Consider the following 16,754-nt stretch of genomic DNA (forward strand, 5'->3'; position numbering starts at 1 on the left):
GCACAGTATACTGCACTTTGCTTTTACCCTGATGTTACTGGGCTATACTGCACTGTACTTTCATATTACTCCAAAAACACTGGGCTTTGCTGAACTGTACTGTGGTTTTACCCTGATCTTACTGGGCTTTATACTAAACTATACTGTGCTTTTACCCTAATCTCACTGTCTTTACTGCACTGTACTGTGTTTCTACCATGATCTTACAGGGCTTTACCACACTGTACTGTTTTTATCCTGATCTCAATAGCTTTACTGCACTGTACTGTGTTTTCTACCCTGATCTCACTGGGCTTTACTGAACTATACTGTGTTTTTACCCTGATCTCACTAGGATTTACCACACTGTACTGTGTTTTTATCCTGATCTCACTGTCTTTACCGCACTCTACTGTGTTTTTTCTCTGATCTCACTGGGCTTTATTGAACTGTACTGTGTTTTAACCCTGATCTCACTGGGCTTTACTGCACTATACTTTATTCTTACCCTGATCTCACTGGGTTTGGCTGTGCTGGACTGTGTTTTTACTCTGCTTTCACAGGGCTTTAATGAATTGTACTATGCTTTTACCCAGATCTCAGTGGGGTTTACTGCACTGTACTGTGTTTTTACCTTGATTTCACTGTGGCTCTAATCCGCTGTAATGTGTTTTTACCCAAACTTCACTGGGCTTTACTATACTGTGCTTTTACCATGATCTCACTGTGCTGTACTGCACTATTGCATAGTATACTGTACTGTGCTTTTACCCTGATCTCACTGGGCTGTGCTGCGCTGAACTGCGTTTTTACCATGATCTCACTGTGCTGTACTGCACTATAATATAGTATACTGCACAGTATACTGTACTGTTTTTACCCTGATCTCACTGATCTGTACTGCACTATAGTATAGTATGCTGCACAGTATACTGCACTTTGCTTTTACCCTGATGTTACTGGGCTATACTGCACTGTACTTTCATATTACTCCAAAAACACTGGGCTTTGCTGAACTATACTGTGGTTTTACCCTAATCTCACTGTCTTTACTGCACTGTACTATGTTTCTACCATGATCTTAGAGGGCTTTACCGCACTGTACTGTTTTTATCCTGATCTCAATTGCTTTACTGCACTCTACTGTGTTTTTTTACCCTGATCTCACTGGGCTTTATCACACTGTACTGTGTTTTTATCCTGATCTCACTGGGCTTTACTGCAATGTACTGTGTTTTTACTCTGATCTCACTGGGCTTTACTGCACTGTACTGAGTCTTAACCCTGATCTCACTGGGCTTTACTGCACTGTACTTTCATTTTACCCTGATCTCACTGGGCTTCAATGAACTGTACTGTGCTTTTACCCTGATCTCACTGGGCTTTACTGTGTTGGACTGTGATTATACCCTCATCTCACTGGGCTTTAGTGCACTGTACTAAGTTGTAACACTGATCTCACTGGGCTTTACTGCACTATACTGTGCTTTTACCCTGATCTCACTGGGCTTTATTGAACTATACCGTGCTTTTCCCCTGATCTCACTGAGCTTTACTGCTCTGTACTGTACTTTTCCCCTTATGTCACTTGGCTGTACTGCGTTGTACTGTGTTTTTACCCTGATCTCACTGTGGCTCTACTGCACTGTAATGTGTTTTTACTCTGATCTCACTGGGATTTACTGCAAGCTACTGTGTTTAAATCCTGATCTCACTGGTTTTACTACACTGTACTGTGTTTTTACCCTGATCTCACTAGGATTTACCACACTGTACTGTGTTTTTTCTCTGATCTCACTTGGCTTTACTGCTCTATACTGAGTTTAAACCATGATCACACTGGGCTTTTCTACACTGTACTGTGTTTTTACTCTGATCTCACTGGGCTTTGCTGCACTGTACTGTGTTTTTACTCTGATCTCACTGGGCTTTACTGCAGTGTACTGTGTGTAACCCTGATCTCCCTGGGTTTTACTGTGCTGGACTGTGTTTTTACTCTGCTTTCACAGGGCTTTAATGAATTGTACTATGCTTTTACTCTGATCTCAGTGGGGTTTACTGCACTGTACAGTGTTTTTACCTTGATCTCATTGGGTTCTTCTGCACTGTACTGTATTTTTACCTTGATTTCACTGTGGCTCTAATGTGCTGTAATGTGTTTTTACCCAAACCTCTCCGGGCTTTACTGTACTGTGCTTTTACCCTGATCTCACTGGGCTGTGCTACACTGAACTACGTTTTTACCATGATCTCACTGTGCTGTACTGCACTATATTACTGTATACTGCACAGTATATTGCTCTGTGCTTTTACCTTGATGTTACTGGGCTATACTGCACTATACTTTTATTTACCCCAAAGACACTGGGGTTTGCTGAACTGTACTGTGGTTTTACCCTGATCTCACTGGGCTTTTTACTGAACTAGACTGTGCTTTTACCCTAATCTCACTGTCATTACTGCACTGTACTGTGTTTTTACCATGATCTTACTGGGCTTTACCGCATTGCACTGTTTTAATCCTGCTCTCAGTGGCTTTACTGCACTGTGATCTAAAAGGGCTTACCTGTGCTCTACTGTGTTTTAACCCAAATCTCACTGGGATTTACCGCACTGTACAGTTTTTACTCTGATCTCACAGGGCTGTATGAACTGTACTGTGCTTTAACACTGATCTTACTGAGCTTTACTGCTCTGTACTGTGCTTTAACCCTGATTTCACTGGTTTTACTACACTGTACGGTGTTTTTACCCTAATCTCACTAGGATTTACCACACTGTACTGTGTTTTTATCCTGATCTCACTGCCTTTACCGCACTCTACTGTGTTTTTCCCCTGATCTCACTGGGCTTTACTGCACTATCCTGTGTTTATAACATGATCTTACTGGGTTTTCCTACACTGTACTGTGTTTTTACTCTGATCTCACTGGGTTTTACTGCACTGTACTGTGTTTAAAACCGGACCACTGCTCTCAGTGGCTTTACTGCACTGTATACTCTGATCTAAAAGGGCTTACCTGTGCTCTACTGTGTTTTAACCCAAATCTCACTGGGAGTTACCGAACTGTACAGTTTTTACTCTGATCTCACAGGGCTTTATGAACTGTACTGTGCTTTAACACTGATCTTACTGAGCTTTACTGCTCTGTACTGTGCTTTAACCCTGATCTCACTGGTTTTACTACACTGTACTGTGTTTAAACCCTGATCTCACTGGTTTTACTACACTGTACTGTGTTTTTACCCTGATCTAACTAGTATTTACCACACTATACTGTGTTTTTATCCTGATCTCACAGGCTTTACCGCACTATACTGTGTTTTTATTCTGATCTCACTGGGCTTTGCTGAACTGTACTGTGCTTTTACCCTGATCTCACTGGGCTGTGCTGCGCTGAACTGCGTTTTTACCATGATCTCACTGTGCTGTACTGCACTATAATATAGTATACTGCACAGTATACTGCACTGTTTTTACCCTGATCTCACTGATCTGTACTGCATTATAGTATAGTATACTGCACAGTATAATGCACTTTGCTTTTACCCTGATGTTACTGGGCTATACTGCACTGTACTTTCATTTTACTCCAAAAACACTGGGCTTTGCTGAACTGTACTGTGGTTTTACCCTGATCTCTCTGGGCTTTATACTAAACTATACTGTCCTTTTACCCTAATCTCACTGTCTTAACTGCACTGTACTGTGTTTTTACCATGATCTCACTGGGCTTTACTGCAATGTACTGTGTTTTTACTCTGATCTCACTGGACTTTACTACACTATACTGTGTTTATATCCTGATCTCACTGGGCTTTACTGCACTGTACTAAGTTGTAACCCTGATCTCACTGGGCTTTACTGCACTGTACTGTGCTTTTACCCTGATCTCACTGGGCTTTACTCCACTGTACTAAGTTGTAACCCTGATCTCACTGGGCTTTACTGCACTGTACTGTGCTTTTACCCTGATCTCACTGGGCTTTATTGAACTATACCGTGCTTTTCCCCTGATCTCACTGAGCTTTACTGCTCTGTACTGTACTTTTCCCCTGATGTCACTTGGCTGTACTGCGTTGTACTGTGTTTTTACCCTGATCTCACTGTGGCTCTACTGCACTGTAATGTGTTTTTACTCTGATCTCACTGGGATTTACTGCAAGGTATTGTGTTTTCACCCTGATCTCTCTGAGCTTTAATGTGCTGTACTGCGCTTTTCACCTGATCTCAGTGGGCTTTACTGCACTGTACTGTGTTTTAATCCTTAGGTAAATGGGCTTTACTGGGCTATACTATTTACCTTGATCTCAGTGGCCGTTACAGCACTGTACAGTGTTTGACATTGACTTGATTTCATTGGCCTTTACTGTACTGGACTGTGTTTTTATCTTAATCTCACTGGCTTTACTGACCCGTACTGTGTTTAAACCCTGATCTCACTGGTTTTACTACACTGTACTGTGTTTTTACCCTGATCTCACTGGGCTTTACTGCACTGTACTTTCATTTTACCCTGATGTCACTGGGCTTTACTGTGCTGGACTGTGTTTTTACTCTGCTTTCATGGGGTTATACTGCTCTGTACTGTGGTTTTATCCTGATCCCACTGGGACTTACTGTGCTGGACTGTGTTTATACCCTGATCTCACTGGGCTTTACTGCACTGTACTTTCATTTTACCCTGTTCTCACTGGGCTTTATTGAACTGTACTGTGCTCTTACCCTGAACTCACTGGTCTTTACTGCACTGTACTGTGTTTTTACCCTGATCTCACCGGCTTTACTACACTGTAATGTGTTTAAACCCTGATCTCACTGGGCTTTACTGCACTATACTTTCATTTTACCCTGATCTCAATGGGCTTTATTGAACTGTAGTGTGCTTTTACCCTGATCTCACTAGGCTTTACTGCACTGTACTGTGTTTTTACCCTGATCTCACTGGGCTTTGCTAAACTGTACTGTGATTTTACCCTGATCTCACTGGAGTTTACTGAGCTGTACTGTTCTTTTACCCTGATCTCACTGGGCTTTACTGCTCTGTACTGTATTTTTCCCCTCATCTCACTGGGCTTTTCTGCAGTGTACACTGTTTTTACCCTCATCTCACTGTGGCTCTACAGCACTGTAATATGTTTTTAACCCGATCTCACTGGGATTTACTACAAGGTACTGTGTTTTTACCCTGATCTCTCTGAGCTTTACTGTGCTGTACTGTGCTTTTCACCTGATCTCAGTGGGCTTTACTGTGCTGGACTGTGTTTTTACTCCAATCTCACAGGGCTTTAATGAACTGTGCTATGCTTTTACCCTGATCTCAGTGGGCGTTACAGCACTGTACAGTGTTTTACCTTGATCTCATTGGGCTTTACTGTACTGGACTGTGTTTATACCCTGATCTTAATGGGCTTTACTGTACTGTACTGTGTTTTTACTCTGATCTCACTGGCTTTACTACACTGTACAGTGTTTATAACCTGATCTCACTGGGCTTTATTGAACTGTACTGTGCTTTTACACTGATGTCATTGGGCTTTACTGCTCTGTACTGTACTTTTCCCCCGATGTCACTGAGCTGTACAGCGTTGTACTGTGTTTTTACCCTGATCTCACTGGGCTTTGCTAAACTGTACTGTGATTTTACCCTGATCTCACTGGAGTTTACTGAGCTGTACTGTGCTTTTACCCTGCTCTCACTGGGCTTTATTACACTGTACTGTGCTTTTCCCCTGATCTCACTGGGCTTTTGTGCAGTGTACACTTTTTTTACCCAGATATCACTGGGCATTGCAGAAATGTACTGTGGTTTTATCCTTATCTCACTGGGTTTTACTTCGCTGTTCTGTATTTTTACCCTGATCTCACTGGGCTTTACTGCTCTGTACTGTCCTTTTACCCTGACCTCACTAAGCTTTACTGCTCTGTACTGTCCTTTTACCCTGATCTCACTAGAATTTCCTGTGCTATACGGTGCTTTTACCCTGATCTCACAGGGCTTTATTGAACTGTACTGTGCTTTTACCCTGATCTCACAGGGCTTTACTGCTCTGCACTGTGCTTTTCCCCTCATCTCATTGGGTTTTTCTGCACTGCAATGTTTTTAGCCTGATCTCACTGTAGCTCTACTGCGCTGTAATGTGTTTTTACCCTGATCTCTCTGGGGTTTACTGTGCTGTACTGTGCTTTTCACCTGATCTCAGTGGGCTTTACTGCACTGTACTGTGTTTTAATCCTTATGTAAAGGGGATTTGCTGTGCTATACTATTTACCCTGATCTTACTGGGTTTTTCCTGCACTGTACAGTGTTTTTATCTTGATCTCAATGTGGCTCTACTGAGCTATGTGTTCTTACTCTGATCTCACTGGGCGTTACTGCACTGTGTTTTCACCCTGATCTCAATGGACTGTACGGCACAGTACTATGTTTTTATACTGATCTCACTGGAATTTACTGACCTGTACTGTGCTTTTATCCTGATCTCACCGGGTTTTACTGTGCTGGACTGTGTTTTTACTCTGATCACACAGGGCTTCCTTGAACTGTACTGGGCTTTTACTGTGATCTCACTGGGCTTTACTGCACTGTACTGCGTTTCAATCCTGATGCAAAAAGGCTTTACAGTAGTTTTACCCTGATCCCACTGGACGTTATTTTGCTATACTGTGCTTTTACACTGATCTTACAGGGCTTAACTGAGCTGAACTGTGCTTTTACCCTGATCTAAATAGGCTTTACTATGCAGGACTGTGCTCTGTACCGAGTTAATTCAATTTACGTATGAAAGAGGTGTTTTCGGTCCTGTTACTGTATCACAGCAGTTTTCTGCACCGAAACCAGACAACAAAAGTGAGGAAGTTACAGACACACGGAATGTAAACACGCGGATATTGCAAAACAAAAAATAACTTTCAATGGTCATATAAAAAAAAAAGATTATTTATGGCCTACTCGAAAAATATGGATTTCTAAACTAGACCATCGTAACGACAGTTTGACACGCCTGATTTTAGGACGTGTTGCCTAAAGTCATTGTGTGTATGAAGAAGGTGTTTTCCGTCATGTCACTGTAATTTCAGGTGTTTTAGCGCCATAACCGGACAACAGTTCAGTTTCCAGTAAAGAAACGCGTTGCAACATCGCACAAGTCTTTCCCACTTCACTCTGCATCTCTCCACCCTTTACCCTTTACTGTGTTTTTACTCTGATCTCACTAGACTTTACTGAGCTGTTCTGTGCTTTTACCCTGATCTCACTGGGCTTTACTGCTCTGTGCTTTGCCTTTACCCTGATCTCACTGGGCTTTACTGCTCTGTACTGTCCTTTTACCCTGATCTCACTAAGCTTTACTGCTCTGTACTGTGCTTTTACCACACTGACCTGCCAGCTCCAGTTTCGTGTCCATTTCTTCTATTAATCCTGCAGTCACTTCACAGGGAAGCGTGTGTCCAACACAATCTGTCTGTCCCTGATCTCCTCCTGCTCCCGAGTCCTTCTCCCACAGCTGCAATCTCGACTTCAGAATCTCATTTTCCTTCTTCAGCTGCGACATTTCACTCCCGACATTGTCCTCCACACACTGTGTGATTTTAAACACGGTTCGTTTCACCAGAATCTGGGAGACGCTGCGGAGTTTGTCTTGAAACCCATCCTCGCTGTCCAACATCCTGTTTCTGAAAACTTCGGAAACTTCACACACGATCGATTTGAGCAAAATCTCCATGAAGGATTGAAGCTCGGTTTGCAGATTTAACAGCGAATTAGCCATTTTCTTACTAATTTACTGACAAAAAAGACGAGCTGAGGAGGTTTAATCTTTATTTTGATCTAAAACAGCGGATTCAATCGCTGCCAAGAGGTGAAATTCCTGCACAGTCGCGTAATATGATGACGTCATATCTTGGCTCTGCTTTAGCTTCAAAACAAACGAGGAGCGGAGCTGAGAAAGAGAAAGAGGAGTTTCTTTAACCAGAAATAAACCTCACTGCACCTTCCAGCGCCACCTAGGCAGGAAGAGTGAAGCCTGCGAATTTCATCATATGAATTCCATATAATGATTTATTTCTTGACTTTGTGTTTTTCTTTAAATGACATGCTTGTGTGCATTATTCTCGATGCAGTGGGGTTTTATGTACATTGTATGTTCAAAATACATTTTAATTAAAATACACAAGAGTTTCAGCTATGCTCATCTGCTGATCCCTTAACTCCCTTGAAAGAAAATAAGCACAGCAAAGCCCACCAATATAATTTTGTAAATAGGTTCCAATAATATGCATAACACTGAATGCAGTATCATAAAGCATCATAGTATCTTTCTACAGATGGGGAATCCATTAATTCATTTTGTTCCTTTTTGAAAATGAAGCAGCTAAACAACGTAAGATATAAATCTGATAAATTGTGTGACCTTCCAGTAACCTTACCTCTTAAGGTGAACTGCCATTCCGTTCTAGCTGATGTAGCAGTTTTTTGGCATCTTTAAACTTTAAAGTTTCCTTGCAGCTAACTTTGTTTCTCCAGCTGGACAAAACAACGTAAAAAAATAAACTCCAAAGGTGAGGGAACACGGAAGTGATTTGGGGAAAAAAGGGAAGGTAAACACCACTCACACTTTACACTTTACCTCTCTAGCCTAGAAAGGTTTGTATATATCTATCTCTGTAACCTGTAGATTACAGATGTAAGAACAAGTGGCTTCTGGAAATTTAAAAAATGTGTGATGAATAGGTGAAGATATTTCAGTTTGAGTCTTTCAGAGAATGTATCCTGAGCCTTAATTTAAAAAAGAGTTATGATCTGTGTCACACATATACATGGTCCCTTGGATCATTTCAAAATCACCCAGAGAAGACATTGCGTGCCAGGTTATCTCATTTGGAGAAAATGTTCTGACATTTACATTGGTGAAACAGGAAGAAGACTGCCAGACTGTTTCAGGGATCATGGCAGAGCAGTGAGAATCACAGATCTGTCTAATATGACAGTTCCCCATTTCAGTTCCTCTTCCTGCATGATCATACAGACCTTCTTCTGTTTCAGAGGACAAATCAGAACTGTGAGGATCACATATCTGTCTAAGATGACAGTTCACCTCTTCTGGCCCTCACTGTTCTCCAGTCACACTGATTTCTGTCTTGGAATCAGACAGACAATCACAATGATATGGGGCTCATAGAATAATTTCTCTCAACATGTCCAGATCTGATAAGTCTCTTTACTAAATTTCTTCTGGAATCCATCCTGCTGTTCCATGGTTAACCAACTGTCACGAATGATCAGCAGACCAATCAGAAGGATGAACCCAGTGCGGTACCACAGTGGTCAAGAAACAAAGGGAAAGGACCCAGAAGCTTCTGATCCAGGAGAGGGTTAGGCGAGAGACGTGGTCAAGAGCAAGTTCCATAGTTCATATCCTTAAAAGCTTAGAAGATTTAGAAAGAGAGAGATAGGAGCTCTGAAGGGGCGACCAATACCGGGCAAAGAGCAGAGGGTTTTAGAGGGTTTACATATTGTGAGAGGAGGAAGGTGTGTTGATAGGTGGAGTGTTGTGGTTGGTTGGTTGACAGGAACAGTGTCGTTTAGAAGAAGTGCTCAGAGATGGAGTGTAAATAGCGTGAGGGAGCTTTCGTGTGGGAATCTGGTTGGATGAGGGCGTGACAGGAACCACTGAGAGAATAGTTGTGGCCCAACTTCAGTCGTATCTGGACTCAAATAATATACTTGAGAAATTCCAGTCTCTGCCCAGGTTTCCACCCAGGCCACAGCACTGAAACTGCATTAAAAAAGAGTCGTTAATGTTATCCTGTTAGCTACTGACATGGGGAATGCAACAGTGCTTGTGCTTCTAGATCTTAGTGCTGCCTTTGACACGGTTGACTACTCTGTTTTGTTACACAGGCTTGAGTTTAAGGTGGGTTATGTGGAACCATCCTTATGGTTATGTGGAAGTGGTTTACTTCATATTTAACTAATCGTTTTCATTACGTGCAAATATCTAATAATTGTACTTCTTCGTCAATCTCACTAGTTCAATTTGGGGTACCACAAGGATCAAGGCTGGAACCAATATTGTTCTCTCTGTACATGCTGCTGCTAGTTAGAAATATTAACTTTCATTCATATGCTGATGACACTGAAATATACATTTTGTTTGCACCTAACGACAACTCGTCTATTATAACTTTAGTCAACTGCGTTAATGAAGTAAAGACTTGGATGTGTGAAAATGTTTTGTTACTCAACCTCAAAACTGAGGTTCTGTTGTTTGGAGGCAACAATACTGATAGGAGTATTATAACTTCAGCACTTAACTCAGAGGATTTAAAAATTTGCCTCAAAGACAGCACATAACCTAGATAATATTAGAGACAAGGCTCTCGTTTAACTCTCATGTCAAAACTGTATCGAAAACATGCTTCCTTCAGATAAGAAATATTGCAAAACTAAGGCAGTTTCTCTCAACTCAAGACAAAGAGAAATTAATACGTGCTCTTGTACACAGCACGTTAGACTACTGCAATGCCCTACTATCAAGGAGCACTCACCACTCTTTCAACACCTTACAGCGAATTCAGAATGCAGCAATTGTTACTAGGAGCAGAAAGTACGACCATATAACCCCCATACTTAGCTCTCTTACTTACAAAGCTCTCAGAGGTCAGGATCATGTCTATCTAATGGAGCTTATTAATGTATACAATCCAAGTCGCCCCCTTAGATGACATAATGCAGGTCTTCTTCATGTTCCATGGATTAATTAAAAAAAACAGTTGGCGGTAAAGCCTTTAGTTACAGGGCCCCTAGTTTATGGAACAGTCTCCCACCCCATGCTCAGGATGCCGAGTCAATCTCAGTATTTAAATCCAGACTGAAAACCTATTACGTCAGCCTAGCCTACTCACACCTTACATTGTAGCCTGCTGCAACCATGGCTGCTGGTGCTGCTGTACATGCCATTGTGTGTCTCTATGTTGGTCCACCAGGTAGAAACATCTGTTCTGACCAAACTATTCTATTCTCCTCTCCACATGTCCGGATGGCACCCGGGCTGGGCACCATCTGAGTTGGATGCTGCAATACTGCCATGGATCCAGGAGGGACATCGTGGATAAAGCTATCGTTAAGAAAGATTTTGCTGATCTACTGAGATCTGCATGGAGTACTGACATACAGAAGATATAATGGATGGATTAATACCATTATTCATTTATTCATTTTTAATTGTATAATGTCCAGTTGCCCTTGGACCCCTTGGAGTTTTTTTTCTCCTTATTAAGGAGTTTTTGGCTCCTCTCCTTTGTTGACTTCTGGTCTTTTCTGTTCTATATTCACAACATATACGGTCACTTGCTTTCTTACACGCCTTGTGGCAATCTTGTTGTGAAAGGCGCTATATAAAAATAAATTTAATTGAATCAACCATCCACTGTGCAGAGTCTTTGTGAAAATGACAGTCTCTCTCTAAATAATAAATACATCGCATTTCTCACCCCAGCCTCTCTTACCTCTAGACTATGAGGATCATGCTGTCAGAATGTCCAGCTACAAAAGAGGGATTCAAATATGCTGTGACACTGAGAAGAAAGAGTATAGGACCCACAGAGACGAAGAGAAGGGCTTGAGTTGGAAAGAGCAGATCAATGGAGAGGATGGCAAAACTACATTAATGAGCTCAATCATTCTCAGTGAAAGAGCAGCTCACCAAGGGGGATGTGATGGAGGTGGGTAATGAGAGTAAAAAGCTCCTCTCTCAATGTAGGTGAAGACGACCATGAGAGAACCTTCTTGCCAGTTAACCCTAGGGTTAACCAGAGCTGCTGCTGTTACTGGTGACTCTTCATCTTCAGACACTGATAACACAGAGACTGAGGGTCAGAAAGACAGGATGACATCCATTGCTAATTGCTATACAGCACAAACCATAATTACAAAAAACGAGACAAACCTCTTTAGAAACCCTTCACACAGAGTTTTTTAAACACATTCTTAATGTAAAGAGAGAAGTACAACATAATGTGTACAAGGCTGAATTAGGCCATTACCCACTGCTAATTGTATACAGAAGAGAGTGATAAAATATTGCCAACATCAACAAAAGTGTGTCAGTGTGCCGTACAGAGAAAGGGTCAGTGATATAGGAGAGAGAGCTGTGTGTCAGTGTGCCGTACAGAAAGAGGGTTAGTGATGTAGGAGAGAGAGTTGTGTCAGTGTGTCGTACAGAGAGAGGGTTAGTGATGTAGGAGAGAGAGCTGTGTGTCAGTGTGCCGTACAGAGAGAGAGTTGTGTGTCAGTGTGCTCTACAGAGGTTCAGTGATGATTTATTTAAAGATCACTGAGTCAGTATTAGGGAGTCAATCATACTCAGAGGATGTTCAGCACTGCTCGTCCTCCTGACAGTCAGTCTTGGCTTCTTTTATCTTGTATTTTACTTCTTCTTCTTTTTGTGTCTTTCTCACTTTAACAGAACCAGAAAGGATTCACATGAGGGGAAGCTCATCTTTCTTTTTTTATTGCTCTGTAGTGCATCCATCGTTTTATATTCTCAGCTGTTCCGGTGACAGTTTAAACCCCAGTTATATAAAACACATCACATTAAAACAGCACTGTGATGACAGAGAAATTTGAACCTCAACAAGCCTGCATGGGGTATCTTAAAAGGAACTGATCTCTTTTCTGGAGCATTTACCTGACATGTCAAACTGATGCAGGGAGGTTCACATGAAATATGTCAGCTCAGTGACAGAGGTCCTATGTCTCAGAGTTTCAGAGTTCTAGAACATTGACTGTGATTATACCATCTGCCAGAGCTCAACAGGCTCTCCTAACTACATGGAGCAGCTCAAGAGAAACTCTTCTACATTGTTGAGAACTTCATTATGCTGTAGCTCCTTTATAACTGCCCACCCCTTTCCACTCTACGACCCATCCACTGTGTGTCTGAGCAGAGGCAACTTTGACTTGTTTTGGGACTAAACCTGAATCTTCTGTTTAAAACTGGTGTGCAATATGTTGAAGGGGACTGGGCAATCTCATAGAACGCAGAGTGGCACAGGGACCACACAAACACACAAACACACAAACACACAAACACACAAACACACAAACACACAAACACACAAACACACAAACACACAAACACACAAACACACAAACACACAAACACACAAACACACAAACACACAAACACACAAATTATACTGGAGGCCTCTCAATAGTGAGCAAGGGTTGGTGTGTGAGGGAACTTTAAATACTGAAAGGAAATGGATGTGGTTGGATAATTGGTTTGGGAGTGAGAATTTGAGGAATTTTGGTGCATGTGGGAATGTGGTGGGTTCAATTAGGAATGAGATTGTGAAACATTGGGTTTGGGAATGCAACGCCATATGCTATGGAGAGTGAGGAATGGAACAGCGTTTGTGAGGGAGAGTGTGGAGTGTGACACTTACTGACTGTGTTTATTGTATTGTATTGTATTGATGTATTGTTGCATTATTAAGCACCCATATCACCCTGCAACTCACAACTGGCAACCCACTGAAGCTAAGCAGGTGTGAGCCTGGTCAGTACCTGGATGGGAGACCTCCTGGGAAAAACTAAGGTTGCTGCTGGAAGAGGTGTTAGTGGGGCCAGCAGGGGGCGCTCACCCTGTGGTCCACGTGGGTCCTAATGCCCCAGTATAGTGATGGGGACACTATACTGTAAACAGGTGCCGTCCTTCGGATGAGACGTAAAACCGAGGTTCTGACTCTCTGTGGTCATTAAAAATCCCAGGGCGTTTCTCGAGAAGAGTAGGGATGTAACCCCAGCATCCTGGCCAAATTTCCCATTGGCCCTAACCAATCATGGCCTCCTAATAATCCCTGTCTATGAATTGGCTTCATTACTCTCTGCTCTCCTCCCCACTAATAACTGATGTGTGGTGAGCGTTCTGGCGCACTATGGCTGCCGTCACATCATCCACGTGGATGCTGCACATTGGTGGTTATGGAGGGGAGTCCCCATTACATGTAAAGCGCTTTGAGTGGAGTGTCCAGAAAAGTGCTATATAAGTGTAAGCAATTATTATTATTCTTCAACTGAACGACTGTAAAATAATCAATTACTGCCTTTGATTGATGAGTACTGTTTCGTTTCCCATTTATGAGCCTATTTTAAAATTCTAGAAAACAGCTTAAGTTTCATACAGAACGTACTGATCAATTATCATAGTGCATTTTGTGTGAATATTTTTCAATCATAGAGCATTATCCTTTTAATAATTGTATCCGGGAGCTCGAAAAGTATATTGCAAGTAGATCAATTTATGTAAATAAAAGTTTTAATGCATTTTTTCCTCACTTAATACATTTTAAAGTGTCATAACCACGGCACCACTCTCCCTGTCACTGATGAGCAGGAGCTAATACTAATACTAGTGTTCATGTTAATATTAATAATAATAATAATTATAATAATAATAATTCCTTACACTTATATAGCACTTTTCTGGACACTCCACTCAAAGCGCTTAAGAGGTAATGGTGACTCCCCTCCACTACCACCAATGTGCAGCATCCACCTGGATGATGCAACAGCAGCCATAGTGTGCCAGAACGCTTCCCACACACCAGCTTTCAGTGGGGAGGAGAGCAGAGTAATGAAGCCAATACATAGATGGAGATTATTAGGAGGCCATGATTGATAAGGACCAATGATAAATTTGGCCAGGACGCTGGGGTTACACCCTACTATTTTCAAGAAACGCCCTGAGATTTTTAATGACCACGAGAGACAGGACCTCAGTTTTACATCTCATCCGAAGGATGGGAAATTAGTGTAACAGTTTTAGTATGCTAGTATTCATGTGTGTAATAGTGATGACTGAGCTACTGTTAATATTACAGTAATATTACTGTAATACAAATATTGAAAATATTCAAGTCTGAACCCCTTCAGTTTCTGCTTGGTAAAACAACAGTGGGATTCTAAGTACCCATACAAAGACCAGAATCTGCTGTATTCCGCTGTAAGGAGGATGGGATTCAATCCCACGGGTACAGAACACAAGAGATTAGCAGTTTATTGCCATACATTAGCTATTAGCGGGGAGGAGTGCAGAGAGTAATGAAGCCAATTCATAGACGGGGATTATTAGGAGGCCATGATTGGTAAGGGTCAATGGGAAATTCAGCCAGGACACCAGGGTTATACCCCTACTCTTTTCAAGAAATGCCCTACGATTTTTAAAGAGTCAGGACTTTCGTTTTACATCTTATCCGAAGGATGACACCTGTTTACAGTATAGTGTCCCCGTCACTATACTGGGGTATTAAGACCCATGTGGACCACAAGGTGAGCACCCCCTGCTGGTCCCACTAACACCTCTTCCAGCAGCAACCTTAGTTTTTCCCAGGAGGTCTCCCATCCAGATACTGACCAGGCTCACACCTGCTTAGCTTCAGTGAGTTGCCAGTTGTGTGCTGCAGGGTGATATGGCTGCTGGCAATAAATTCATTATTGATAGTGAAGAGATAAGAGTGACACCTGGGAAGTGAGTTGATAATATCATTTCTTGTTTTTGTATTTTTGCAAACTATGCAGTCCAGTGTCTTGAAGTTAGCTTTGCGCCCAAATATATAAAGATGCTGCCTGTCCTTGGTCAGTAAGATAAAGGGCATGTATTTGGTACGCTGGGTGTACGCCCAGAACATGAAAAGAACTAACTGTTGTCTAGTCTCCAACTTAGATATAATTAATTGGCATGTGTTGCTGTCTTATCATTTGTTTAGAATGTGTCATAGTAACTGGTTTTATTTTAAGGTATAAAGGACCATCTTCAGCTACTTATTTTTAAGTCTGGTGGTTGCAAACCGGACTTCCATACGCATATGAAATAAAGAGACTTCTTTATTTCATGACACCTGAACTTTGTCATTTGTATGATACAACAATACTGATCTGCATAATGAAATTCAAGAAACTGCAAAAGTAGTTAATTTCCCAGACTAATTACTCTTCCAATATTGTCACCCAAATTCATATTGTTCCTTTTCTTCTCTTGAATTTTCCTTACTATTTTCCTGTCCTCTTCTCCCATGCGGAGATGGATCCACAGCCGACACCCTGTGTGTTTCACCCCGTGTTTATGCAGTGTCAGTCTGTGTAAGGAGAGCAACTTGCACAGCTCCAGTGGCGCAATTGGTCAGCGTGTGGTACTTATACAGCGGAGTCATGCTGAGATTGTGAATTGCAGCATCACCTGGAGCACCATTGTTTGTTTTTAGTGACTGAAACTAACTGTTACGTTTAAACTGTTTTTTGTTTTTCAGTCATGCCAAGCTTGAGAATGCGAGCATCACCTGGAGCAATGTTGCCTATCTTCTTACCTATGGAAAGTAACTGTTGAATTTGGGTTGGTTCTTGTTACTCTTGTAGGCACACCAGTTTTCACAGGAAAGTTATTGCCACTCCCAAACCAATGTACTGCAGCCAAATATGATACTGATACTTATGCTGTTACTGCTTGTGGGCCAAGTATCCATGCTGTCGGTCAGCTATACCATGTTCAAACCAGTTGAAAAATTAGTGGTCTAGCACTGGAGTAAAAGAGGAAAAGAACATAAACCCAATTTAAAAAAGGCACTCCCTTCAAACTCTAAATTCAAGGAGGATGGGATTCAATCCCACGGGGACAGAACACAAGAGATTAGCAGTTTATTGCCTTAAGCACTCCGACACTTTGTCAAGGAGACAGATACCATGGGACATGAGACAGTGAGCTCAAGATAATCA

At 41.8% G+C, this 16,754-nt stretch overlaps 1 protein-coding gene across 1 annotated transcript in view; it reads right to left on the bottom strand.

Annotated features, from left to right (window-relative positions):
- LOC148665495 (uncharacterized) overlaps positions 1-7,864 on the bottom strand; it is a 49,273-nt gene extending 41,409 nt beyond the window's left edge. Inside the window, exon 1 of the mRNA XM_088631621.1 lies at positions 7,362-7,864. Coding sequence (XP_088487747.1) covers positions 7,362-7,749 — 388 coding nt within the window. The 5' untranslated portion in view covers positions 7,750-7,864. The remainder of the gene's footprint in view (positions 1-7,361) is intronic.
- Positions 7,865-16,754: the final 8,890 nt, after the last annotated feature.

Source organism: Lepisosteus platostomus, chromosome 5, assembly GCF_059453375.1.
Source record: "Lepisosteus platostomus isolate fLepPlt1 chromosome 5, fLepPlt1.hap1, whole genome shotgun sequence".
Classification (NCBI taxonomy): domain Eukaryota; kingdom Metazoa; phylum Chordata; class Actinopteri; order Semionotiformes; family Lepisosteidae; genus Lepisosteus; species Lepisosteus platostomus.